Source organism: Chrysemys picta, chromosome 12 (assembly GCF_011386835.1).
Source record: "Chrysemys picta bellii isolate R12L10 chromosome 12, ASM1138683v2, whole genome shotgun sequence".
Lineage (NCBI taxonomy): Eukaryota > Metazoa > Chordata > Testudines > Emydidae > Chrysemys > Chrysemys picta.
Window position 1 is genome coordinate 7,982,984 of NC_088802.1, and position 27,471 is coordinate 8,010,454.

A 27,471-nucleotide genomic window follows, 5' to 3' on the forward strand; every position below is an offset into this window, starting at 1 on the left:
GAATAAGTATATTTTAATGGTTTTTGGCAGCTTCGTCACATGACGGATTATTGAATTATTTCATATTTTTAAAAATTATTTTACAAAGGAAAGCAATAAACAACAAAGGTCCAAGGGAAAATTTGTTTAAAATTGTGGTAACATTTTAAAAAGAAATGATTTTTAAATGAAGAATACTGATGTTGAGAAAAGGTCATTTTTGACCCCCCCAAAATCCCCCAAACAAACCAACTTATGTTTCAAAAATATTGACCCAATAAAACTTTTTTAAAAATTACAAAAATTGACAAGACTGATCTAAGACAAAGCAAGAAAAAATAACAGTTAAAACTGCCACACCCTTTACACCACAAAACAGCAAATTAGCAAACAGATTTATTTTACAAAAAGAAGAACAGGAGGACTTGTGGCACCTTAGAGACTAACAAATTTATTAGAGCATAAGCTTTCGTGGACTACAGCCCACTTCTTTTACTGCATTGTATACACTGCAGTAGCTTGCATAGCCACCAGATGTCACTGCTCTCACAAACACAACAGAATGCGCCTTTCTCTCATAAATGGGAAAATGTAATGCCATAAAGTAGCATTAGATGGGAAAATAAATTCAAGTTGCAACAGTTCCGTGTTGTCCACAGCTCAAAGCATGCTCACCTTTTGGGAATTAGCTCCATGGGTGGTGGGAGTGCCTGATGAGGCCCCGCCCCCCCCCCGCCTGCTCCTGGAGGCTGGGGCAGGCAGGCTGGGGGCTGTGGTGCACCCCTGGGGCTGTTCCGGCCGCCCAGCACTGGGGCTGGACTCAGGCTGGGCTGGAGGCTCGGCTGGGGGGAGCTTCAGTGGGGAGCTGGGGCCACGCTGCACACCCAGCTCTCGGGCACTCCAGGACCAGGGATGGCTGGGGCTACGCCACACGCCCGGCTCTCCAGGGCCAGGGGGCTCAGGCCATGCTGCCTGGCATCCCTGGGCTCCGGGGCCGGGAAGCAGGGGCCAGTGGCCATAAGGGGGGGGAGGGGATAGGGGCGCAAGAGCCAGCGTGACAATGGGGGGGACTGGGGCCATTGGGCATGGAAGGGGCAGAAGGCGCAGGGGACTGGGGGGTTAGCCGTAGCCTGCCTCCCCAAGCCAGGGGTTCAGCCATGACCCATGGACAGCTCATATGTGGGTGCTATCTGCAGGAGGATGGGACTGTGGTTGTGTCTTTGGGTGTCTGCATAACCCCGCACCCCCTTGCTTCCAGCCAACCCTGCACCCTCCTGTCTCGCCAGCCCCGCACCCCCTGCCCTGCCTGCAGCCAGCCCCGCACCCCCTGCCCGCAGCCAGCCCCTGCCGCACCCCCTGTCCTGTCTCCAGCCAACCCCTGCCGCACCCCCTTGCCCGAAGCCCAGCCAGCCCCGCACCCCCCTGCCCTGCCTGCACCCAGCCCCTACCTCCAGTCAACCCTGCACCCCCTTGCCTCCAGCCAACCCCGCACCCTCCTGTCTCCAGCCAGTTCCACACCCCCTGCCCTGCCTGCAGCCAGCCCCGCACCCCCGTCTCCAGCTAGCCCTTCCCCACGTCCCTGTCTGCAGCCGGCCTCACGTCTACTGGTGCCCTGCAGTTCCCAGGGCAGTAACCCTGCACACCTGCTTCAATGAGGGGGGCAGGGAGCAGCTGGGACCCACACATGTGCACACCCTAGGGTGACCAGAGAGGAAGTGTGAAAAATCGGGACAGGGTGGGGGGATAATAGGAGCCTATATAAGAAAAAGGCCCAAAAATCGGGACTGTCTCTATAAAATCGGGACATCTGGTCCCCTTAGCACTCCCCCAGGGAGTGGCAGGGACCCACACATGTGAAATGAAGCTCATTTCTAGTTCAGGCCCAGCTTTTTAAAAAAGAACTTTTAGGTAAGTTTCAGAGTAGCAGCCGTGTTAGTCTGTATCCGCAAAAAGAAGAACAGGAGGACTTGTGGCACCTTAGAGACTAACAAATTTATTAGAGCATAAGCTTTCGTGGACTACAGCCCACTTCTTCGGATGCATATAGAATGGAACATATATTGAGGAGATATGTTCCATTCTATATGCATCCGAAGAAGTGGGCTGTAGTCCACGAAAGCTTATGCTCTAATAAATTTGTTAGTCTCTAAGGTGCCACAAGTCCTCCTGTTCTTCTTTTAGGTAAGGTTAACATACATCTGTATTATCCCGGACATGTCAGGCTTTTTGGTTCTTAAATCACCGTCCGAGAGGAATTTTTAAAATTTAAAAATATGGGAAAATACGGACGTATGGTAACTCTATTAAAGGTACAAAAAATACATACTGTGGCACATCCCTTAAATCAGAACTTTTTATAGGGAACCGGTTGTTAAGATTTTTGGCAGCTCATCACTGCCCCCAGGTGCAAATGTTTCTATGCTCCCCCATCATCTCCGTCCCTGAGGTTATCGCAGATTAAAAGGCGAAAAAAACGCATTCGCGATGACATGATTTCTGAGCTCATGCAGTCCTCCCACACTGATAGGGCACAGCTTAATGCATGGAGGCATTCAGTGGTAGAGGCCAGGAAAGCATTAAGTGAGCGTGAAGAGCAGAGGCAGGAGGTGATGCTGAGGCTAATGGGGGAGCAAACGGACATGATGAAGCGTCTGTTGGAACTGCAGGAAAGCCAACAACAGCACAGACCCCCCGCTGCATCCATTGTATAACTGCCTGCCCTCCTCCCCAAGTTCCATATCCTCCTCACCCAGACGCCCAAGAACGCGGGGGGAAGGCTCCGGACACCCAGCCACTGCACTCCAGAGGATTGCCCAAGCAACAGAAGGCTGTCATTCAAACAGTTTTGATTTGTAGTGTGGCTACAATAAGCAATGTGGCCTTGTCCTTCCCTCCTCCACCACCCCACCCCACCTGGGATACCTTGTCAGTTATCTAATTTTTTTTTAATTAATAAAGAAAGAATGCAGGGTTTCAAAACAATAGTTACTTTATTTCGAAGGGGGGAGGGTGGTTGGCTTACAGGGAATTAAAATCAACAAAGGGGGCAGGTTTGCATCAAGGAGAAACACACAAAACTGTCATGGTTTTCAAAGCCTCTCTGATGTGCAGTACGCCTTGCTGTGCTCTTCTAATCCCTGGTGTCTGGCTGCTCAAAATCGTCTGCCAGGTGATTTACCTCAACCTCCCACCCCGCCATAAATGTCTCCCCCTTACTCTCACAGATATTGTGGAGCACACAGCAAGCAGCAATAACAAAGGGAATGCTGGTTTCGCTGAGGTCTAACCTAGTCAGCAAACAGTGCCAATGAGCTTTTAAAAGTCCAAAGGCACATTCTACCACCATTCTGCACTTGAGGACGAACTCCGCACTTGGGATGGCGTCTGCACGGGTAACCCAGGAAAAAAGGTGCGAAACGATTGTCTGCCATTGCTTTCACGGAGGGAGGGAGAGGGGGGCCTGACGACATGTACCCAAAACCACCCAATGTTTTTGCCCCATCAGGCATTGGAATCTTAACCCAGAATTCCAATGGGCAGCGGAGACTGCGGGAACTGTGGGATAGCTACCCACAGTGCACCGCTCTGTAAGTCAATGCTAGCCACGGTAGTGAGGATGCACTCTGCCGACTTAATGCGCTTAGTGTGGACATACGCAATCGACTGTATAAAATTGGTTTCTAAAAATCGACTTCTATAAAATCGACCTAATTTTGTAGTGTAGACACACCCTTAGATGGTGGTTCATGCCCTGAAGTAAGAAGGTTTGGATCCCTTCCCAAACTCCAGTCCATTTCCTCTCTTGTATGAACAACAGTATCTAATGTCCCAGTCCTTTTTTAAAAAAATCCTGCCAAGCTCTTGGCTTCAATGACATCTTGTAGCAGTGAGTTCCGCAGCTAATTGTGCATTGTGAGAAAGCACAGGTCCTCTGATCAGTTTCAAATTTGCTGACTTTCAGTTTTGTCAAGTGCCCGTGGTGTTCTTGTATCAAGAGACAGGTTGAATAGCAGCACCCCAATCTACCTTCCCTGTCCCAATCTTTGTTTTTTCTCCCCTTGTTCATGTCCCCTTATTCTCTGATGAGAACAGCTCCAATCTCAGCACACAAAAGTCCCTCCTGATCTCTCATCATTCATGTCACCAGTCTCTGAACCACTTCTAGTTCTGCAGCATCCTTTTGGAGATGGGTGGCCCGTACTGCATACGGTATTCCACATCAGGGTGTCCCTTTGATTTATATTTATAATTTTTTGTATTATCATCTACCCCGTTCTTTATGGATGCCAACATCTTGTTTGCTTTGTTGTCAGGTGCTACATGCTCAGCAGAGGTCTGCGTTGGGCCATCTACAATGACACTCATGAGTGAGATGCTGGCCTCATTGAATTGAATGGGAAAATGTGCATAGATTTCAGTGGGGTCAGCAGTTCACCCCTGCTTCTTCTCCTGAGCGGTTGCTGTTATATTAGCACCTAGGAAGATGGATGAGTAATCCCCAAATGTTCCTCCTCTGGACCCTGTTTGCATTTGTCACACTGCATTTGCCATTGGGTGACTCGTTCCTCTCTGGTGGCTAGATCCCGCTGAAGATGGATTAACCTAAATCATTGGAAATTTGACTCCTTTACTCTTCAGTCCTGGTGCATAAAGTTGACTGTAGACAAGTTGTGCGAGAGGCAATTTCTCTAGTAGCCCCTGGTGAGCCTTTGTCAAAAGCTTTTCAGCTCCTGACTCCCCTGCGTTGCACTTTTCTGGTCTGTATACGCATCGGCTTTGCTGCAGACCCAGTTTCTCTGGGTGATGCACCTTGAAGCGCTGACGCTCCCGTCGTTCAGGTATGCGCAGTCCCCTCCTCCTCTTATTGGAAACCTGAAACGAGAGATAACGAAGCCATCGTCAGCCAGCTGACGTTACTGCCAGTGGGAGAATGCGTCTGACGCAGGGGCCCCCAAACTCTTTGCCAGCATGACCCCATGTTAATTAATTATTTCCTCCCAGTACCCCAGGCAGTGTGGAGAATGCCATTTTGTAGAGAAAAATAGCGTCCTCCATGCATTGTGACCTCACAGGAACAGTACAGGCAAGGTAATGCCATGTAGAGCAAAATGGCACCTTCTTCACGCTAGGGACCACCACCACCTCGTCTGCCGATGGTGCGACCTCATTTGGCGTTGCCACCCACAGTTTGGGAACTGCTGATCTAACATCTCCAGCCTGGATCACTGTATCTCTCCCTAATGTGTGAGGGGGGCAAAATGAGCCCACATCTCCTATTGCAGGTGTGTGGGCGGGGAAGGAGGTTCTAGCTAGAGCTAGTGAAGTTGTTTAGATGAAGAGTTTATTCACCAAAAAATGCAATTTTGGGTTGACTGAAACTTTTCAACCCAAACTAATTTTTTTCTTCAGGCTAGATTGACAAGGGCACTTGGGCACCCGTCACAAAACTGGAGAAGGCAGTGGTGGTATATCTGATAGCCCAGTCATTAGAGCATTCCTCTAGGATGAGGAAGACTCCGTTTCAAGTCCCTACTCCGAATCAGGCAGGGAGAGGATATGATTTCGGATAAAGGAGACCCAGGTTGAGTGCCCTAACCAGGGGCTATGGAGTATGGGTTTGTGCATGATGTTTGTAAATTTCCTTTGGTTTTAATAAAAGTGGTTTAAAAATGCCTGAACAAAAAAAAAAAATTCATTTGACCTGAAACTAAAAAAAAACCCCTTAGCTCTTTGTTCACCCAGAAAACTGCTGCCCCTTTTGTACTGACGGTTGCTACCATGTAAATAACACAAACCGTGATGTCTGCTAGCTGTGGTGTAACTAACTGTGATGCCTTTTCCTTTCCCTTGAATCTCAGAGGAGCTGCTGTCTGCGACCTCTTTTTGACATTGTCTCCGTCTAAGACACAGACGTCAAACATATGATCCCTGAGGCCAGATCTCACCCCTTCCCTCCAGCCTCCAAATCGCCAAAGGCATTGGGCCTGCAGCTCTCCAGGGACTAGAGCTTGAGTGGGAGTAGCTGAGGTGGGAGCTTATAATGGAGTTGGCCCAGACAAGTTTGACCCAAAAAAATCACAACTTAAAATATGTTAATTTGGAAAAGCTTCTGTGGTGCCTCATGGGAGCTGTAGTTCAGGTGCCTCATGCTCCCCTTCTCTTCTATAAGCCAAGTTCACTGGTCAGACTACATCTCCCAGGATGCACCATGGTCTCACCACGGGTCAAGGGGAAGCAGTGCATTATGGGAGATGTAGTGCAGGTGCCTCATACTCTCATTCTTCTCTATAGGCCGAGCTCCATGTCCAAACTACATCTCCCATGGTGCCCCCGATCTCTCTTGGCAAAGAGGAGGTAGTTCCTTGGCCATGCTGCACCAGGGGAGATGTTGTCCAGTTGGGGAGCCCCGCTCATAAAGGGGAGATTGAGGATATGAGGAAACCAAACTACAACTCCCAGGAGGTACCAGAGCAGCATTTTGAGCTGAAATAGTTCAGTAGTTTCTTGCTTTGGGGGGCGTTTTTTTTTTTTAATTAAAAAAAAATCATTTTTTTCCATGAAAAGACATTTTGTCAAAAGAAATGGTCAAAACCCCAATTTTCCACCATAAAACAGTTTCAATGAAAAGTTAGTTCTTGACAACCCTAGCGTTACCATCCCCCTAACAGCGCAGCACCCCCTGCTCCGCTGTGGCTCCAGGTGTCAGCAGTGGGAGTCAACCCCAAATCCCAGAGCGGATACAGATTTCCCTCACTCCCCGCCAGTATTTTGGGGTTCACCTGGTGAACGTTGGCTCCGTCTGGATTCAGCCCCACAGCCTAGTGTTCAGAACCTAAACAGACAGAAAAGGTACTCACGAGCTGTTGAAATCAGAGCCATTCACCCATTTCCAGGGCTGTTCCTCCTGCTCTCTCCTGAGGCCGATCCAGTGCTCGGAGACGCCTTTGTATCGCAGCATGAAAGCCTGTAACACAGAAAAAGGAAAGAGTTTGATTCCACGTGCGCTGCTCACTGGGCTCCGGGCAGCACAGAGTCACGTTATACAGACATGTTCCTGAGTTAGTTAAAGCAGAGGTTGTAATTTAAACTACAGCTCCTGGGTTCCACTTTAGTGGCTTAACCTCAAGACCATCTCTTCAGCCCCGCTTCAGTCACGGCGCCCCGTACCAGGGCCGCCCGGGGGGGACAAGTGGGGCAATTTGCCCCAGGCCCCGCAGGGGCCCCCACAAGAGTTTTTCGGGGCCCCTGGAGCCCTGCTCTGGGGGCCCCGGAAAACTCTCGCGGGGCCCGGGCCCCCGGAGCTTCTTCTGCTCCGGGTCTTCAGCGGCAATTCCATGGCGGGGGCCCCCCGCCGCCGAAGACCCCAGGCCCCCTGAATCCTCTGGGCGCCCCTGCCTCGTATAACTGGCGCAGCGAACGTGGCAAGAAGCTGGGGACCCCAGAGGAATTCATCACACAACCCTGCCCCATTCTTTGGGCTCTGAATGAGGCAGGGGTCCTGTGGGAAAACGCAGCAGGGGGCCACAGAACTAAAGATCGGATCATCACTGATCCGCACCAAAAGGAAGGAGAAGGAAAACCAGAGTTAAAGCAGCACTTTGGAGCCTTGCCTTATTTCCAGTTAGAGCTGGGCCAATGTTTGGTGACTTATAAATTCACTGAAAAAGTCTGGGCTGAAGTTCCTTCCTAGGTGCTACCACGAGAGAAATAATAAAAGTGGATTTGCTGAAACTGTCAGGGGAAAACCTCCCCTTGAGAGAGTAAAGTTCAGACAACCCCGCACCCCCCACCAAAAAAAAAACCCACAAAAGGAAAACCTGGGGGATAGTTATAAGCAACTGAAATATGGAAATACTTAGATCAGGGGTGCCCAAATTTTTCCTGTCATGCCCCCACTTACCAGTAGTGAAATCTGTCTGCATTCCCCCCATTCCCTCCCCACATTACTGCACAATTGGCTCAGAAGTGGAGCTTGAGCTGAAGACGGAGCTGGAGGAGGAGCCAGGGCTAGAGGCAGAGGTGGGCTGGGGGAGGATTGGAGCTGCGGTTGGGGCTGAAACTGGCCTGGGGGCAGAGAGGGAATGAGGGCAGAACTGGGCTGAGGGCAGGGTGGAGCTGCGTCTGGGGCTGGAGGCAGGATGGAGCTAGGCTGGGGGTGGTCCAGGGGGTGGGGCTGTGGTCGGGGCCAGAACTGGGCTGGGGGTGGGGTTAGGGGGCGGTGGGGAGCTGGGGCTGGGGCTTCCTCCCCTGCATGGTAGCTGGCCTGGGCTGGCCATATGCCCCCTGCACATTCCTCCACACCTCCCTGGGGGTGGAACACCCCACAGTTTGGGGACCACTGGCTTAGGCAATTTTAACAATATGCATCATCCCGTGTGCCTACACTATTCCACACAAGGTCTTATCCCATTCCCCCCTTATAGCAGAGCAACTTCCACTCATGAGTTAAGTGATGTGATTAACACATTACATGTGATTCTTTCTCTCTCTCTCTCTCCCAAGGGGGAGAATCATGTGTGTAGAAGAGCGGTTTGTTTTGGTAGGGTTTTGTCATTTGAAACGCACACACTATGTGTTTATGTGAAGGCGGCCATCTTGGCTGACGTACTGGGGACTTCAACCAGGAACCTCCGTAACGAAAAGGCACAAGTCACACCAGCGGGAGCTAAAGATGGATCACTGATGATTCCCTGTTCTGTTCATTCCCTCTGGGGCACCTGGCATTGGCCACTGTCGGAAGACAGGATACTGGGCTAGATGGACCATTGGTCTGACCCAGTATGGCTGCTCTTATGTTCCTATGTAAAGATGCAACCCTCTCCTGTCAAGGGCTGTAAAGGCTCAGAGCCTCAAGAAGAAGTGAGGTTTTTACCAACGAAAGCTTATGCCCAAATAAATCTGTTAGTCTTTAAGGTGCCACCAGACTCCTTGTTGTTTTTGTAGATACAGACTAACACGGCTACCCCCGATACATGGAATCTGTGACACCCTCACCAGTGGGTTACATTGATACCCGAGAAGACAGCTCAAAGAAGTGCACGTCGCTCTTGGAGCAGAAGGTGGTGAGGTTCTGGACAGTCCTTAGTTCCTGGGGGAGACCATTCTACAAGCTAGGACCAGCCACCAAGGAAGTTCCAGCTCCCTCACTGAGAAGCTTTGCCCTTAAATTGTGCCAGAGGAGAGGTGATGCCAACCATAGTCCTCATCCTAGAGCATTAGGCTCTTTTAGACACCTTGGGCCTAGGCCACGGAGCGCCTGGAAGCCCTCGACCATAAATCCAGCATAGCCCATCGCCCCCAGAATGGGTCTGTTTTGTTTCTCACCAGGTCCTGCTCGCTGTCAATCACAGCCAAGGAAGTGCCGAGTACAGAGCAGTGTCTCTGGCTGTTGTTCCAGTTCTCTTCAGCCTCAGAGAAATAGTAGCATTTCCCTTGGTATCCGATCCAGCCGTCTGGGCACCAGGCCATGAATTGGGGCTGTGTTTTAAGTACCTGCACTGAAATTGAGAGCGTGACATAAGGGTAAGAGCCCATCTTTTCCCTCCCCCGCAGGCAAATACCCACCAGATGGAAATGAGGAAAGGCTCCAAAGTGCGACCTTAACCCTGGTTTCCCTGCTCCTTCCTTTTTATGTGTATCAGTTATGATTAGAGCCCTATCAAATTCACAGTCCAATTTCCTAAATGTCTTGACTTTCATGTTTTCAGGTATTTAAATCTTAAATTTCACAGCATTGTAACAAAACATGAAAATGTGTGTTTAAAAATGGCAAAATATAAACATGTAAAGAACTTAAGACTCAGCATTTCACAAACTGGGGGTCTTGACCCAAAAAGGGGCCGCAAGGCTATTGCAGGGAGGTTATGGTATTGCCACCCTCACTTCTGCGCTGCTTTCGGAGCTGGGTGGCTGGAAAGCAGCGGCTGCTGGCCAGGTGCCTAGCTCTGAAGGCAGCGCTGCTGTCAGCAGCAGCACAGAAGTAAGGGTGGCAATACTGTGACTCCTCTACAATAGCCTTGCAACCCCCTTTTGCGTCGGGACCCCCAGTTTGAGAAACGCTGTGTACTTCTGTATACTTTTACCATATAGTATAGGGTACTTTTATAGCATAGGGTAAAAGTACACAAAAGACCAGATTTCACAGTCCGTGACACGTTTTTCACAACGGTGAATTTGTCAGGGCCTAGTTATGATATCTTTATGTGGTCACCTGTTAGGTTATGTTAGAAGGTCTCTTTCTATAAGTCTATAATATAGAACTAAACTATGGTTGTATGTAAAGTAAATAAGGTTTTTAAAATGTTTAAGAAACTTCATTTAAAATTAAATTAAAATGCAGAGCCCCCCGGACCGGTGGCCAGGACCGGGGCAGTGTGAATGCCACTGAAAATCAGCTCACGTGCCGCCTTTGGCACGCGTGCCATAGGTTGCCTACCCCTGGTTTAGACTGTTGAGCGTTGGTCTATGCTTAAGAGATAGGTTGACAAAAAACCCACACCCCTGAGTGACACAGCCACACCGACATAACCTCCAGTGTAGACGCAGCTATGCTGACGGAAAAGGCTGGTGTTGACATAGGTACTATTGCACGGGGAGCTGGTGTTCAAACACCAATGGGAAAAATAATCTTTCGGTCAGTGTAGGCTGGGTCTATACCAGCGGTTCTCAACCATGGGCTGCTTGCGGCCCAATCAGCACACAGCTGCAGCCCATGTGACATCCTCAGGGCCATAGGGTAATATAGATATTGTGTGGATGCAGCCCATATAACACATAGAGAGCTGCATATGCAACCCTGTGGTAAATAGGTTGAGAACCACTGGTCTATGCTTTGATGTTATGCCAACGTAGCTACAGCGACTTAGCCAGGCCAGTATAGACTCTGTAGAGTGGACAACCCCGAGACTGTGAGCTCTTAAGAGGAGAAATTCTTTTCATGTTTGTATTATCTCAGTTACAGAAGATGATCTGGTTTGTTACAATGACACATACTTCCCCAGGGAGACAATTTAAAGGGCCAGTTTTGTCATCACAAACAAGGCTACAGAAGGCAGCAGGAGAGTGAGTCTGAAGAGGTGTTCCCGGCCCCCACGGCTGATGCCCGAGAAGAGAGAGCCAGTGAGTATGTCTACATTACAGTAGCACTGCGATGGTGCTGCTGCCGCCGGGCCACTGTAGTGCCAGAGTGTAGAAGCTTCCTACATCAACAGAAGGGTTTTCTCACGGTCGTTAATCCACCTCTCCGAGAGGCGGCAGCTAGGTCAACGGAAGGAAGGATCCTTCTGTCGATCCAGTTGGGTCTACACCACCGGGGGTTGGGTTGACCTAACTGTGGTGCTCCGGGCATGAAATTATTCACCGCCCTGAGCGACATAGACGCTGGAATTAGCCACTCACCTGTCAGAGGAAAAACAGCAGCAATCAGAATGACAAGTCCAATGATCACTGCGACTGTACATGCAGCACGTTTCCTGAGCTTGCAGCTACGGCCATTATCTGAAAGAGAAAAAACCCTTAATTCTCCTGAGACGGGGGTACCCAGAGTCAGTAGCTACATCAGGATCTTAGCTACCATGGAGCATTTTACTGAATGGCTGTTGTTATCTATGTCCTAAGATTCCAGGATTGTCACTCCATGTCACTCTGGAGCCTACCATGGGAAGCAATGGAAGCAGCTACAAGCTACTAGAGATTAATAAGACTGAGACTTTTCAGCTTGGAAAAGAGATGACTAAGGGGGGATATGATAGAGGTCTATAAAACCATGACTGGTGCGGAGAAAGTAAATAAGGAAGTGTTATTTACACCTTCTCACAACACAAGAACCAGGGGTCACCCAATGAAATTAATAAGCTGCAGGTTTAAAGCAAACAAAAGAAGTATTTCTTCACACAATGCATAATCAACCTGTGGAACTCCTTGCCAGAGGAAGTTGTGAAGGCCAAGATTATAACAGGGTTCAAAAAGGAACGAGATAAATTCATGGAGGATAGGTCCATCAATGTCCCTAGCCTGTTTGCCAGAAGCTGGGAATGGGCGACAGGTGATGGATCACTTGATGATTCCCTGTTCTGTTCATTCCCTCTGGGGCACCTGGCATTGGCCACTGTCAGAAGACAGGACACTGGGCTAGATGGACCTTTGGTCTGACCCAGTATGACCGTTCTTATATTCTTAAGCATGGCTGAGAGCTCTTTTTGTTCGCAATATCACCAGGTTCATTCATCATTAAGTTCCACAGCCTGTTACCACCTAATTTTTACGTTCTCAGCCATTTAGACTTTACAGCTTGCATGCGGGTGATGTACAGCTACAATAAGGGATATGTCTATGCCATGCCAAGAGCCTAGACCATTGTGATATCAGAGGTAACTCAACCAATAACCAGCCTTACTTTATACCCAATTTGCATGCAATGATTTCATTGGTCGCATGAGGGATGACTGCACAGATGGTGGCTTACTCACATCTGTGGCTTACTTACAAGATGAAAGGGGCTGTTTAATTCCACTCATTGCTCCTTCCCGGACTCTCCCAGAGCTGGCATGCAGAACATCCCAAGGGCGGCTGGCTCTTGGTTAGAAGGGATGGGAACTTGGGACTCACCCTCACTTGGCAATCTGTGCGCCCTGCCCAGCCTGTGCCCTCCCATAGACATTTAGCCTGCTTGCCTAGTTGTGCCCAGCTCCTTATAAGAGGCTGGATTGTGCCAGGGATAGTAATGCATTTCTTTCTTCACACAAGAACCCATTTTGAGCTGACCAACTGATGTCAATTCCATTGCGGGATAGCTTCTGAGGTTTAGAAATTAGTTCTCACTGTGGTTTGAACCAAACCAAAATCTTTTGGAAGTACCTCTCTCTGAGTACGTTCACACTGGAAAAGTTGTGTTCTTAACTCGGGATTAGCTCACTTGGGTTAAAACAGCAGCAAAGTCCTTTAAAGCAACTGGGGTTAGCCCCTCAAATTCAAGCCCAGGCTCCATTTCAGGCTTTAATGCTAGCCCGAGTTGCTGTATCTTTGCTGCTATTTTCACCCAGGTTAGCCAATGCATGTTACCCACCTGAGTTAAGAATGCACCTTTTCCTGCAGTGTAGAAATATGCTCCTCTCTCTCTCTGCAGAAGCAACCAGAGAGCTGTGGACAGGGGCGACTGGTTCAAATGGGGGAGGGGGGTTTGCGCCCCCCTCCCCCTCACGTGTCGCCTCTGGCTGTGGACCTCAGAAACCTTTCCATCAAAATTGACGCATCTCTGCAAAACGTTTTAGCCAAAATGAAGCTGCATATTTTGATAGAAAATGTTCCTACCCGCTTTACTGATTTCCTCTGAAGGATTTTTTGAATCTTTGCTAATTGATTTATCAGATATGGAGAGAATGAACCCAGGCAACCTCTGTGGGAGAGGAGTCTCTGTTTCAGCCCCCAACATAAAGAAATCTCCTGCCCTATCTAGGTAAGGTCTTATCTGCCCCCATCGCTACAATATGTGAACACGTCACAGCCTGTTAATGAATTTACCGGCACAGCAGCCTTGTGAGAGAGGGAATTACTGTTCTGAGCATGGTACAGATGGGAAACTGAGGCAGAGAGAGGCTAACACTTGCCCAAGGTTACACAGGGAATCAATCCCAGGTCTTCCAATGCCTGGCCTAGCCCCCAAACCACTAGGCCACCCTTCCCTCAGCAGTCAGCGCCGGGGTGAATGGGAAAACTCCTGCCCCCAATCAATGTGAATCACAACCACAAACAGTCAGGTGCGTGCACTGAGCTGGGGGAGCTGCAGTCCCGGCCCAGCAGCTGTGCAGGATGCTGGGGGTTCACACGGGGCGGGTTCGTAACACACCGTGGGAGAGAGAAACACGCGGCAGGAACGTCTGTTTCCACACACACACATGCAGGGAAAAACTGGCCCCAAACAACAGCCGGGAAAAGGAACATGAGGTGGAGAAGGGAGAGAGACGGGGCAGATCTTCAAATGGGGGTGTAATATGAGGCCCTCCCCCAGGATACATCTGCCCCACCACTATGCACACCCCCAGTCAGGATCCCAGCTGGTTGTTCCGGCCTGGAGAAGCCCATTGGGGTGGGTGCACATGTGAACCCTCAACAATAGAAGGAAGGGGACAGGGAAGGCAGGAGAACAAAAGGAGACAAGGGGCTATTGCCAAGCCCCCTCCCCCCGGACACGGGCTTGATCCCGGATGCAGGCACCGGATACAGCAGCTGCGAGTGCAAACCGGCTGCCCTGCTCCTAACCGTGATCAGCTCCCTGCTGCTCCCCCACAGGGCCTGGCCATTTACAGCCAACGCTGAAAATTCAGCCCCACCTGTGCAAGCCGCAGCCTCTCTGTCTCCAGCCAGGGATGCTCCAAGGAGCTGGTTCCCCTTCGCTGCCTTCAAAGCCCTTCCCCGCTTTCCCAGGCTGTCCAAGTGTCCCAGCCCTCAGACTGTGCTACAGCCGCCTACATAGGGTTACCATACTTAACAAATAAAAAAAGAGGACCCTCCACGGGGTCCTGGCCACGCCCATTTCCCACCCCAGCCCCGCCCCTTCCCGCCCTAACTCCGCCCCCTCCTCCCTCCCACTCCCAGCCACACGAAAAGGGCTGCCCGAGCGCTACTGGCTTCACGCTTTGCGCCCCAGTCACGCTGCTCAGCAGTTTGCAGTCTGCATTGCTCACAGGTTCAAAGGCCACCCAGCCGTCTGGCAGGGGAAGACTTAACCCCAAAAGGAAGCAGCTGGCATCCACGCTGTTCAGAGTCTCCGTAAGGTGAATGCTGACTGCCCCCATTTTCCATGCACGACAGAGGGTTTACTATACACTATGATGCTACTATTCTTATCACATCCCCTTCCTGATGGCTCACGGTCTAAATCCCCCTCCATTGAGCACTGCAGGCCCCCTGCTTCCCTCATAGTCACAGCCCACTCCCCACCACTGCTGCTTCCTCCCACCCCCCGCCCCCATCGCTGGCCCCTTCCTTCCCATACACCTCTCTAGCTATGGGCTTCCTGTCCACCCCGCTACTACCTCCCCTCCCTTCCCCACTGCTGCTGCTTTCTGCCCTCCCCCCCATCTCTCCCACCCACAGCTGACCCCTTCCCTTCCTAACCACTCCTCATCCCCTGGCTGCTGACCCCTTCCCCCACCTCCTGCTGCTGATTCACCCTCCTCCAGCCTCAGCCGGAACTTGGCGTGGAACGGGCCAGGTGACGTCTACACTGCAGTCGGCAGGTGTGACTGCAGCTGGGGTGGACGTGCCCAAGCTAGCCTGGATCTAGCGAGCGCTGCTAAGATCTAGCAGCGAAGCAGTGTCAGTGCAGGGTTTGGTGCGAGCTAGGAAGGCAGGTACATACGTGGGGGGTCGGAGGGGCTCACACCGCTGCTAATTTTAGTGCCACTCACTAAATGAAAGCTAGCTCAGGTCTGCAAACACACGCCCCCGGCTGCAGTACAGACAGTCCCTTAAACAGAAGCTGGGGCATTTGCAGAGTCAGGACTAGTCGACACACAAACTTGCACCCACGTGGCTTTCAGTTCCCCCCTCGCGTTGTGTTGGCTCCCTGCCAAGTCTGGGTGGTGACCATCCTAGTTTACATGTTAAGAGCAGTGATCTGTTTTGATCTAGCAAGTGAATCACTTAAAAAAAAAAAAAAACCAAACCCTGATTAAGGTCAATCAAAATAGGGCACTTTCAGTACATTTGCAATCAGTGGGCCGGTAATAAATTCCCCTCCTCTCGCCAAAATTACTATTCAAATCATTCAAGTTAATTTTAGTTGGCAACTGTCACAAGTTAGAAACTTTTAAAAAAAATTTAAAAACCCCAGATCCCAACTTGACAGTTTTGGCTTCATCTACTAGACGGTCACGTTCAGGGCACCGCTCTGCTTGGCTACCCCCTGTAGATTCCCTTTCCAGCCCCTGCACCCTGCTTCCCCAGCCCTGCTAAGGTGCACCCGGATGTTTGCGCTGCTGGAGGGGTCAGCAGAGGACAGCATGGAATTGGAGGGGGAGGCGGGGAGTGAAGCAGGAAAAAAACGGTCAGAGAGAGGGAGGGAAATGGAGAAGGGATTATAGGGTGGGGCACAATGGAGGAAATCTAGCTCTCTGCCCCATCTGCAACCTGCTCCCTCCTGACATCACGTCTCTGGGCAGAGTTCCTCTGGGCCATGTCCACTGGCTTCCTGGACACCTTTGAGGAGTGGTGGGCACTGTCCTGACTTCTTTTCCTCTGTGTCCCCCTCTGAATCCCTGATTTTGAACCGGTGATCCTCACTCCCCTGGGTTCAGTGGCTCCTCCCCTTAGGCGGAGGGGGAGGGGCCTTTAAAAGTGGCGGACCAACATCCGCCCATCCCCAGTGCTCCACTAGGGGCAATCCGCTTAAGTCAGCTCACCGGATGCTGGGGGCCTGGGTTCTGTTCTCAACTCCGCCTCTGCCTGACTTTGGGCAAGTCACGTCACTGCTCTGGGACTCAGTTTCCCCCTCTAGCACAGGGAGAGCGATACTGGCTTCCCTTGGTAAAGTGCGTGGAGGTCTCCTGTTGACAAGTGTGTCACAGAGTCACCGGGCGATGCTCTGGAACCTACTCCCTATGAAGCCAGTCAGGACTCTGGGGGAGTCTCCTCTCTCTGAGCATACTGTCTCCAGGGCAAGAAGCTTACACCGCTTCGACCCTCCTGGGTCTGACCTCGGAGCATTCAGCATCCCCTGCCCCACCGTGCGCTTCCCACAGCAAATCCACCCAGGTGGGGCTCCTAGGGAAGCCAGAGGGCCCTGCACCCCAACTCCGCAGTCAGACGTGACTCTCAGCCAGCCAGTAAAACAGAAGGTTTATTAGACAACAGGAACACAGTCTAAACCAGACCTTGTAGGTACGGAAAACAGGACCCCCCAGTCAGGTCCATCTTGGGGGTGGGGAGCCCAGACCCAGGTTCTGGGCCTCCCCTCGTCTCCCCAGCCAGCTCCCAACTGAAACTCCCTCCAGCCCCTCCTCTGGCCTTTGTCTCTTTCCCGGGCCAGGAGGCCACCTGATCTCTTTGTTCTCCAACACCTTCAGTTGGCACCTTGCTGGGGAGGGGCCCAGGCCATCAGTTGCCAGGAGACAGGGTGTTGGCCATTCTCTGTGCAGATAGCATCACACTGGCCCTCTAGGGCTCTGCAACAATCACACACCTGTATCCCACCACCTAAATACTTAAGAAATGCATAGGGGAAACTGAGGCACCCACACAGTATTCAAAGAAAACATTAAGAACATTCCCACTTTGTCACAAAGTGCTGTAAGAGCTTGGGATTATCACCATGGACGTCCTCCGTTTCAGTGGGTCCTGCCTCTAAGAGAGCGCAAAAGACCCTACTGCATTTGAGGCCTTTGGAGCATGGGCTATTAGCTTGTGTTGACCTGAATTTGATGGGTTGGTTGTTATGGCTCGCCACTGATCGCATCCGACTAGAAGATTTATAGGTTCTTGTCCAATTCAGAGTACAGGGTTCAAGAACTTGGAGAGTTCTGTATCGGGAGAGGACTCTCAGGGTGCTTGGCAAAAACGCTTACCCTGAGGACAATACCAAATTGATAAAAACTTTATTGAGATTAACAAAAGACTAATAAATGCTATGAAATGTATCACTGCAAAACAGTAAAAGAATTCCAAAACTCCTGGTGGTAACATTTCTATTATAAATACCTTAACTGAACATACTCACACCCTTCCTTGAGGACTCCTGGCATGCCCGATAACACGATGGTGCTGGCTTCCCCAGTAGTTAAGAATGTTGAGTAGTTCTACTATACTGCACAAGATGTGCTGATAGCGTGAATGATAGGTAGATAAAAAGATAGTCTATAGAATATAGGAGAACAAAGGAAAGAAAGAACTACAGGAAAAAGCACTCCAGACTTTTTCCAAACAAGGTATTTTATAGGATCCTGACACTATGTAATTCAGGCCCAACCTACTATACCCAAATCTTATTTGCATACCCTAAGAAATGAATGGGTACCCTTCTCCTATAGGTTAGTGGATTATGACACTTACTCTCTATATATTAATAAGGATTATCTCACTCCAGAACTGCCAACCTAGGCTCTCTTGGTGACCTCCAAGTCGTGGTGTACCCTGCAGAAACCAACCAATTGTAGGTGCCAGATCAACCTGTTCAGTGATGTGTACCGTTCCTCCCTTTGGTTCCCCAAAGTTCAGGGATCATTCTTATCTGTGCCACAGGTTACCAGCTTTTATGCTGACATACTCTTAGGGCTGGTCTACACTGGAGGGGGGATCGATCCAAGATACGCAACTTCACCTACGCGAATAGCGTAGCTGAAGTCGAAGTATCTTGGATCGAATTACCTGGGGTCCAGATGGCACGGGATCGACGGCCGCGGCTCCGCTCTGGGGGAGTTCTGGAGTTGACGGTGAGCGCATTCGGGGATCGATATATCACGTCTTAACGAGACGCGATATATCGATCCCGGATAAATCAATTGCTACCCGCCGATACGGCGGGTAGTGAAGACGTACCCTTAACTGATTATACTTTTTGCTCTATAGCAGATCTTACCGGATCTTACAGGCCGGTAGACTTCTTGCATTTCATCATTTCAGCAAAACTTATTCTATGTATAATTATGAGGAAACACATATCATATGCCTCAACACATCCTAAATTCAAAGGAATTAATACTGATAAAATATAAGAATCAAATGGATTAATTCAGAAAGAGAAACATAGTATTTGATACATCTGGCTGGATTAGTAGGATATAATAGCTAGCAAAATAATCCTATGGGCTACACTTGGAATTTTGGGGAGGGGTTGGAAGTCACTTAGCCCAAGTCCCCCTAAGCATGCTGGGAAAACTGAAAGGCTGTTGACATATTTCAGGCTGCCCAAGATGGTTGAGTTTTCGAGTTAAGACGATTGGGCTAAAAGAGCCTAGAAAACTCTGCAAAGTCCAATAACTTGGCGTGGGCTGTGAGTACAAGTCACATAGGACTTACAGGAGTGGTGCGGGGCTTTGCCTTGTGGTGGTTTGCTGTGTTTGGCAAAGGGACCACGAGAGATCATCTAGTCCAGCCCCCTGCGCTGAGGCAGGACCAAGCACCATCTAGACCATCCCTGACAGGTGTTTGTCTAACCTTTTAAAAACCTCAAATGACGGAGATTCCACAACCTCCCTAGGCAATTGTCTTAGGTTCCTTTTATTTACTTCCCAAATTCCAGTTCTAATGAACATCAGGCCCCTTCATGGGGCTTCAGCTCATACCTTAGGTGGCTCTGGTCCTTGCCTACTCATCTCAAGCCATCTCATCTAAAGCTAACTAGGAGAGTGGGGGCAGACTGTCCTACACAGTCTCCTTCAGTCCAGCTTTTCCCAGCTCTTCCTACCCAAGGAGACAGCCACAAACTGCAGACCACCAGTGGAGTATAAAGGCTTGTCTATATAGCCGACTGGCTAAGCAGCAGTTCTGCAGAAAAGGACCTGGGGATTACAGTGGATGAGAAGCTGGATATGAATCAACAGTGTGCCCTTGTTGCCAAGAAGACTAACGGCATATTGGGCTGTATTAGTAGGAGCATTGCCAGAAGATCAAGGGAAGTGATTATTCCCCTCTATTCGGCACTGGTGAGGCCACATCCGGAGTATTGTGTCCAGTTTTGGGCCCCCCACTACAGAAAGGATGTGGACAAATTGGAGAGAGTCCAGCGGAGGGCAACAAAAATGATTAGGGGGCTGGAGCATATGACTTACGAGGAGAGGCTGAGGGAACTGGGCTTATTTAGTCTGTGGAAGAGAAGAGTGAGGGGGGATTTGATAGCAGCTTTCAACTACCTGAAGGGGGGTTCCAAAGAGGATGGAGCCTGGTTGTTCTCAGTGGCGGCAGATGACAGAACAAGGAGCAATGGTCTCAAATTGCAGTGGGGGTGGTCTAGGTTGGATATTAGGAAACACTAGGAGGGTGGTGAAGCACTGGAATGGAGGTGGTGGAATCTCTATCCTTAGAGGTTTTTAAGGTCAGGCTTGACAAAGCCCTGGCTGGGACGATTTAGTTGGTGTTGGTCCTGCTCTGAGCAGGGGGTTGGACTAGACGACTTCCTGAGGTCTCTTCCAACCCTAATCTTCTATGATTCTATTAAAGTGATCCCAGTATAAGCCAAGGTGGGAATTTAAACCAATAGTCATACCAGTTCAGCCTCCCATGGGGAGACTCTTATTCTAGTACAAGAGTGGCCTTTTTCCAGTTTATTTAATATTGCTTTGGAAGGGGTTAAAGCTAAATCAAAAAAAGAAACACTTAGTGCAGAATAAGAATCTCCACACAGGAACAGCAACACACAGACCCTTGTGCCCCTCCTCCCCCAGGTTCCGGATGCTTCCTGGAGCGGCGTGGGGGCAGGGCAGGGCAGGCAGGGAGCCTGTCCTTCCCCGGTGCATGCCGGGCCAGAGCCCGCCCCCTGAACCTCTCCTGCACCCGACCCCCTGCCCTGAGCCCCCTGCCTCACCCTGCACCCCTCCTGCATCCCAACCCACTGCCTTGAGCCCCATGCCACACCCCAACCCCCTGCCCTGAGCCCCCTGCTGCACCCTGCACCCCTGCTGCACCCCTCACCCCTCCTGCACCCCACACACCAACTCCCTGCCCTGAGCCCCCGCCACACCCCACACCTCTCCTGTACCCCCTGGGAGCAGGGAGGGGCGGAGTTTTGGTGGGGATTTCGGGGAAGGGGTTGGAATGGGGGCAGGGAAGGGGTGGGAAGAGGCAGGGCAGGGGCAGGGCCTCACGGAAGGGGTGGAGTGGGGGTGGGGCTGAGGGCGGCAGTGGGGGAGGTGTCAGTAATGCGGCTCTCAGGCCAATATACTAGTCCTCATGTGGCCCTCGTGGTCATTTGAGTTTGAGACCCCTGCCTTAGATCCTAAAAACCAGGGACCATGGCTCTGGGGGCGGTACAAAATCCCCAAAAGAAAAACAAACTAACAAAAAAACAAACCTATCCTGACAGCACACACCCTTCCACAAACCTGAGTGGGTTCCCTGGAGTGCTGTATAGAGAGGGGAGACTGTGGACTAGATGTAACAGAGGCATTTTCCACTGCAATGTCCCATATATCAGGGAGTGACAGATGTTGTCTCCAACTGTAATATGTCTCCTTGAAAAGCATCAAGGAAAAACCAAGGCTGACCCTGGGAGACATTGTACTAGAGAGTGACCTGCTACCAGATCAGGAGTAACAGCAAGGATAACAGGGTACTGAGAAGCAACCCCCAAACGCTGCAAGTGACCCCATCCTGGGTGCATCATACCCGTCTCTGACAGACACCTATGGTCTGGATTCTTCTAACACCTTGGCAATACTGGGCTTGTCTGGTGGCAAACATCACTAACAAGCAGCCTTGGTAGGCTCAGCAGACCCCCAAAGAGACTTTATCACATTGTAGGTGGTGTTGTTGTTGTTGAAGCTGCTGGGTGTAACCACCACCCTTCCTTTACAATAACTTTTTTTTTTTTTTACAACTAACTCTTTTATGAAATCACAGCACCCCTATCCCAACACAGAGGCACACGCGGGCTACTCGGGAGTTTCAGTTATGTAGGAGAGGGATGTGGCCAGGTATTGCTTGTGAGTAGATGTGTGTGTGTGTGTGTGTGTGTGTGTGTACGTGTGCACAAGACAGAGAAGAAAAAACAATGGAGAAGCTGAGGGAGCAGGCAGCCAGAAAGCCAGACACAGAAGCGCTGGCAGTGGGATCCTGAGAAGAAACCTTGAGAGCGCTTTTGGGCACAGTACTGACTGAAAGAGGCTAGAAACTGTGAGCAAGGAAACTGTCTCCCATGGTTTGACCCTTCCCATGTTTGGGGTTACAGGAATTTGTACTTTCTTTGTAAATAAGCCAGACTGCATCAAAGGTACCAGACCCCGCTGTCAGTTTCTCCCCGTAACTGGAGCAAGCTGCAAGATGCCACATTTTTGGTGAGTCGCTCAGGTCAAAAGGGATAAGAGAGGGTTTGATGAGCATCTGACCATGTAGCTGTAGCTTGCTGGAGGCAGACCAGCTTCTTAAGGCTTGCAATGGGGCGGGTGGATGCGTGTGTGCGAGGTCTCACATCTGATACCAGGGCCCCAGCTCTCCCCATGCCCCTAACCCCTACATGCACACACACACTCCTGGACAAACTCGGTAGGGAAGGAGCCCTGCTCCCCCTGATTCTGGGAGAGCTGGATAGCCGGGCATCTGGGCAAACTGCTTACCCTGGGGGATTAAACCAAGGGCCGTCTGGGGCTGAGAGAACTGTTCAGTTTCAGCCTCTGCAAGTATTTTCCACAGTCATATTTAAGGCACAACAAATACCCCAGCAACTCCCCCCACTCCCATAGATGTTACAATCACAGGCACGTCAGATTCCTCCTACACCTGCTCTTTGGCATTTGCAGAGCCCCGTCTGTACAAAACCAGAGGTTTACCCATTTTTTGCAAGTTCTAGCTCCCCCAGCAGGCATGGGCTGGAAGCAGGGAGCAGTGGGTGGGATTCAAGGGCCTGTGCTATACAGCGGCAGGTGTGTGGGCAGAGGGAGATGTCAGAACAGATGATCACAGTGGTCCCTCCTGGCTTTACAATCCACCAAGCTAGAGACCCCATTTAAAGGCTCAGAACCAGACTTAAGTTACCTGGCTCCGCTCCGCTCTCGGGGTTTCCACGGATATCAGGATTAAACTCTGGCCACAGTTTCTTCCCTGCGGGATCCATTCTTTTCTCTCGTCTCGGTGGGACATGCGGGCACGCGCTGGGTGCCTCGCTTTCTCGCTATACCCGGCGCGGGGATTCAGTCCCAGTCGGCTGGTGAGATTCCTGGCTCCCGACGTTCTCCAGCTCTTGGCTGTTCTGCAACGCAAGAGGGAACAGCCAGAACATGTAAAGGGCAGTTTCTGTGGACCGTCACTAGGTGGGTCACGAAGTCATCGCTGCTATAGAGCTGGGACACGGGGCATGGAAAGTTCCCATTGGTAGATTACTAGACCTGACTTTCCCCACTCTTTAAAAGGTTCTGAGGCTACATGCTTGGTTGAAACTGCTCCCCCAGACACTGCTGCCTCAGATGCACTGGCAGGGGAAACCGAGGCAGGAGCACAGCAGAGCTCTGATTAGGCTCCCCAGACGCAGGTTTTCCCTTTTTATAGTATCCCAGCACCTTCCCCAAGCACTGCCCTTCTCCCCATCAGGCCCATCCTAGCCCCCTCATATTCCCTCCCCTTATGCTCTCAAACACAGCCATTTCTCCCCCCCGCACACACACTTTCTGGTGGGAGAGGGAAGCAAGGCTGTGGGAGGAGCTTTGGGGCAAGGAGGATTGTTTTGGGGAGACCTGGTGCTCAAAAAGGGGTGCAGCATGGAAGGACACCAGCCCCAAAGCAGCAGGCTCGCCTGGCGCTCCTGCCTCAGTTTCCCCATCAGTGCTGCCTCAGTGTACAATGGAGTCTTTAAGCGCTGATGCCTCCACGTAGTGGGACTAAGCTCCTCACTTCGGACCCTTGCCCTGTGCACAGCCCTATTCTCTTCAACACAGGAGCCCCCTGCACACGCCCCGCCCCCCGCCATGCATTCCCAGCCTATCCTCCCCCCACACACACACTGCCTTCAACAATGCTACTGAGTCTTCCCATCTCATGCCCGCCCTCCTCTTAGCTATCAAATTCTTCTACACAGCTGCAATTCCCAGGACCAAAAAGAAAATATGTGGCCAGATTCTAAAACCAGAACTTTCTGTGGGCAGTAACAACCCAGCCACTTCTCTCTTTTGTTCCTTGATAATGTGCTGGGCATTAGAAGAAAACAAAAGAGAGGAAATAAACAGGAAAGAGGCCAGATGTGCAGTGACTTGTCTTAACTCCTTACTGGCTTTCTCAAAAGCTACTTTCAAAATGCACAAACCCCCCCCCCAACCCCCCAGAGACAGCCCTTCCCTTACGGCGAGGAGCGCTCCCCCAGGAAAACACAACCCAGAGATTCCAGCTGCACCACTGACTTCCCTCAATGCACAGCCCACTGGCCCAAACACCCACTCCAGTAGAACGGCTTGAAATATTTTTGATCACTGTGTTTTCCAGCCAAAAAATGATCCAAATGGTCCAAAAGTAACGGGGGGGGGGGGGCAGAGGGGGGAGGGAGGAAAGTGTCATTTTTACAAAAATTTTCAGCAGGAAATTTCCAAGTGTAAATTTTAGTTTTGGATTAAAAAATCCACACAACTATTTTTTATACTGCGCCCTTCCCCCTCACCCACCCCCTTTCTGATGGTCTCAGAGCAGCACAACCCGTGTTCTCTATTACAACGATAGGGTCGGGGATGGGAGTGGGGTGTGTGTCCGGCAGTGTCCATGTGCTGGATGAGGGTTTCTACAGCATTTTTATGCCCAGGGGCAGACTTTGCCTGCGGGACGAGGAGAAGTTTCCCTTGTTGTCTATTTCAACAATAGATTTGGGGGCCAAAGCTTGTCTGGGTCACTTTTTGTTGAAACCACTTTGTGGTTTCCCCGTAGACGCAGACCCCAAGCCATGACACTCAGTCTCACCAACTCACACCCCACCAAACACCCGATTCACCCGGGGATCCCCCGAAGCATCCACACTAGGATTCAGTGGGTCTCCACCACCTCCTGAGCTCTCCTAAGGGGAGCCCCTTCCCAACTCGATGCTCTCCCATCCCCCACACTAGCCTTTCCCGGCACCCCTGCAGCCCACCCCGCTGCACAGGGACCCGGCCTCAGTGCTGAGAGCGCCCCGTGATCTCCCCACCCCACCCACTCGGGGGGGCTGGAACAATGTGTAGAGTGCGGTGCTCAGAGCCATTGAACCCAACTGTAAACTCTACATATGATGGGAACCGCTTCAAGCCAGGGGCAGCCCCCGTAGTTCCAGAACCAATCCGGCCACCCGCTCTCCAGTCTGGATCACTACTGGGGTCCCTAGCAGCATCTCAGCCAAATCACACACACCCCAAAACACACACACCAGCCCCACCCCTGCCCACCCCACTGCCAGGTGCAGCAGCAGAAGAAAGGAAGGAGTCCCCACTGTGTCCCAGGGAGCTCTGCTTGTCTGCAGGAGCCCCTGCTACAGCCACAGTGAGGTCCTGGCCCCAGCTGCCTCCCCCCAGCCTGAGCAGCCCAGGTTATGGCTCAGTGACACCCCCCAACCTGGGCTCCCTCCCCCAGCCCCAGCCCTCTCACCTGGGACCTGGCTCTTACAACGCGGCTGGACGAGGAGACACTCTTGTGCCTGGGGAGCCAGTCTCAGCCCTCCCTTGTCAACACAAAGGGAAAGCATAGTGGGGGTGGAGCTAGCTCTCCATCAATCAGGGGTAGGGTTACCATATTTCAACAATCAAAAAAGAAGATGGGAGGAGCCCCACCCCTGCCCCTTCCACTCCCTCCCACTTCCTGCCCCCTCAGAACCTCCAACCCTCCCCCCCACGCCTTGTCCCCTGACTGCCCCCTCCTGGGACCCCTGCCCCTAACTGCCCCCCAGGACTCCACCCCCTACCTAAGCCTCCCTGCTCCTTGTCCCCTGACTGCCCCCTCCTGAGACTTTCCCCACATCCTAACTGGCCCCCTAGGACCCTACCCCCTACCTGTCCCCTGACTGCCCCAACCCTTATTCACACCCCCACCCCCTGACAGCCCCCCCCCAGAACTCCTGACCCATCTAAACCCCTCTGCTCCCTGTCCCCTGACTGCCCCCTCCTGGGACCCCTGCTCCTAACTGCCCTCCAGAACCCCACCCCCTACCTAAGCCTCCCTGTGCCTTGTCCCCTAACTGCCCCCTCCTGAGACCCCCCCACCTGTACTCTGACTGCCCAAAACCTTACCCCCCCAACCCCCAGACAGCCCCCCCCCGAACTCCTGACCCATCCAACTCTCCCCCTGCTCCCTGTCTCTTGACTACCCCCCCCAGAACCTCCCTGCCGCTTCTCTGAGCCCCGGCCCCCTTACTGTGCTGCAGAGCAGCGCGCTCGGCAGCGGAGGAGGGGAGCAGGGTCGGAGCTCCAGACTGCCGGAGGCCGAGGCGAACGGCCGGGGATCTGCGAATGCAGGTGGGGGGGAGGGAGGGAGAGGAGGGGAGTGGTCTCAAGTTGCAGGGGAGAGGAGAGGGAAGCGGAGGAGGGGCTCTCTCTGGCTGTCAGAGCCCCGTGCGAGTGGCACGATCCAGCCGGCTGCCCTGTCAGCCGCGTGCGCTCTGCAGGGGGAGGAAATCTGGACATTTACAAATTCCCCCCGGACGCTATTTTTAACTCAAAAAAGCCGGACATGTCCGGGGGAATCCGGACGAATGGTAACCCTAATCAGGGGCTGAGTTAAGGAGGGGCGGGGAAACACTTGCAAATTAGCTCTGCTCCTCCAGTTCCCCCAAAGTCTGTGTAAACCCCTGGGGAGTGAGCGCGGTTGGGCCCGGCTGCTGGGAATTGCTAAAGTCCCCCCATAACTTTCAGTGAAGCGGCAGCAGCTCCTGCCTTTAGCTCGGGCCTCGGGAAGTCCCCAGTTTATTCCTTGGTGTGACTGGTCACCACACTATGCCGCTCAAATGCCTGTTCACTTCAGTCCCAAAGACCCCTCTGTTCCCCAGAGATTAGGTACCCCTGCACTTTCCTGACTGGAACCAGACGCCTGCAATGTGGGCTGGTAGCCCTGCGATTCCTGAGACAGATGCTCAAACTTTAGCAATCAGTCCTGCAGCACCGCTGGCTCCCTGCATGGGCATGTGTGCGCCCCTCATGACAGACCTGAGTGGTCCCTTCTAGGCTCTAAAGTTCTACATTGTCTTATTGAGTGCAGAGTTATGTAAAAATAATAACAATTCTATATCAGTATGACTGTGCTACAGTACATGTATGAGGGGAACTGAAAAATACTTTTATCCCTTTTACATATTTGTAATAAAAATAATCTAAAGGGAGCACTGTACACTTTGTATTCTGGTGTTGCCACTGAAATTAATATATTTGAAAACGTTGAAAACACCCAAAATATTTAAATAAATGGCATTTATTGTTTAACAGTGCAATTAAAACTGCAATTAATCGTGAATATTTTTAAATCATGTGATTAATCGCAAATATTTTTTTTATTGTTTGACAGCCCTAGTTTTAAGTATTTATTCTATCATCATCTATTTAGATTTGTACAGTTGTGTGAAATTATAGGCGGGGCTGTTGGTCAGGCAATAATTAATGATAGTGGATGCTGAGATTCCAGAAAGTTAAAGCTTTATTACCATTAAAACACAAATTGTCAACATCACATGTCAAAATACAGACACAAAGTGGGGGAGGTGATAGCTTTTATTGGACCAACTTCTGGTGGTGAAAGAGACACGCTTTCGAGCTTACACAGAGCTCTGCTTCTTGAAAGCTTGTCTCTTTCACCAACAGAAGTTGGCCCAATAAAAGCTATCACCTCCCCCACCTTGTCTCTCTAATATCCTCG

At 51.1% G+C, this 27,471-nt stretch overlaps 1 protein-coding gene across 1 annotated transcript in view; it reads right to left on the reverse strand.

Moving 5' to 3' along the window:
• Positions 1-2,950: 2,950 nt before the first annotated feature.
• The window catches only part of LOC101952478 (C-type lectin domain family 2 member D-like), a 31,873-nt gene continuing 7,352 nt past the window's right edge, over positions 2,951-27,471 (reverse strand). Inside the window, exons 3-7 of the mRNA XM_005312564.5 lie at positions 22,660-22,873; positions 11,377-11,475; positions 9,304-9,476; positions 6,837-6,943; positions 2,951-4,851 (exon numbers count right to left, since the gene is read on the reverse strand). Coding sequence (XP_005312621.2) covers positions 4,692-4,851; positions 6,837-6,943; positions 9,304-9,476; positions 11,377-11,475; positions 22,660-22,738 — 618 coding nt within the window. The 5' untranslated portion in view covers positions 22,739-22,873 and the 3' untranslated portion in view covers positions 2,951-4,691. The remainder of the gene's footprint in view (positions 4,852-6,836; positions 6,944-9,303; positions 9,477-11,376; positions 11,476-22,659; positions 22,874-27,471) is intronic.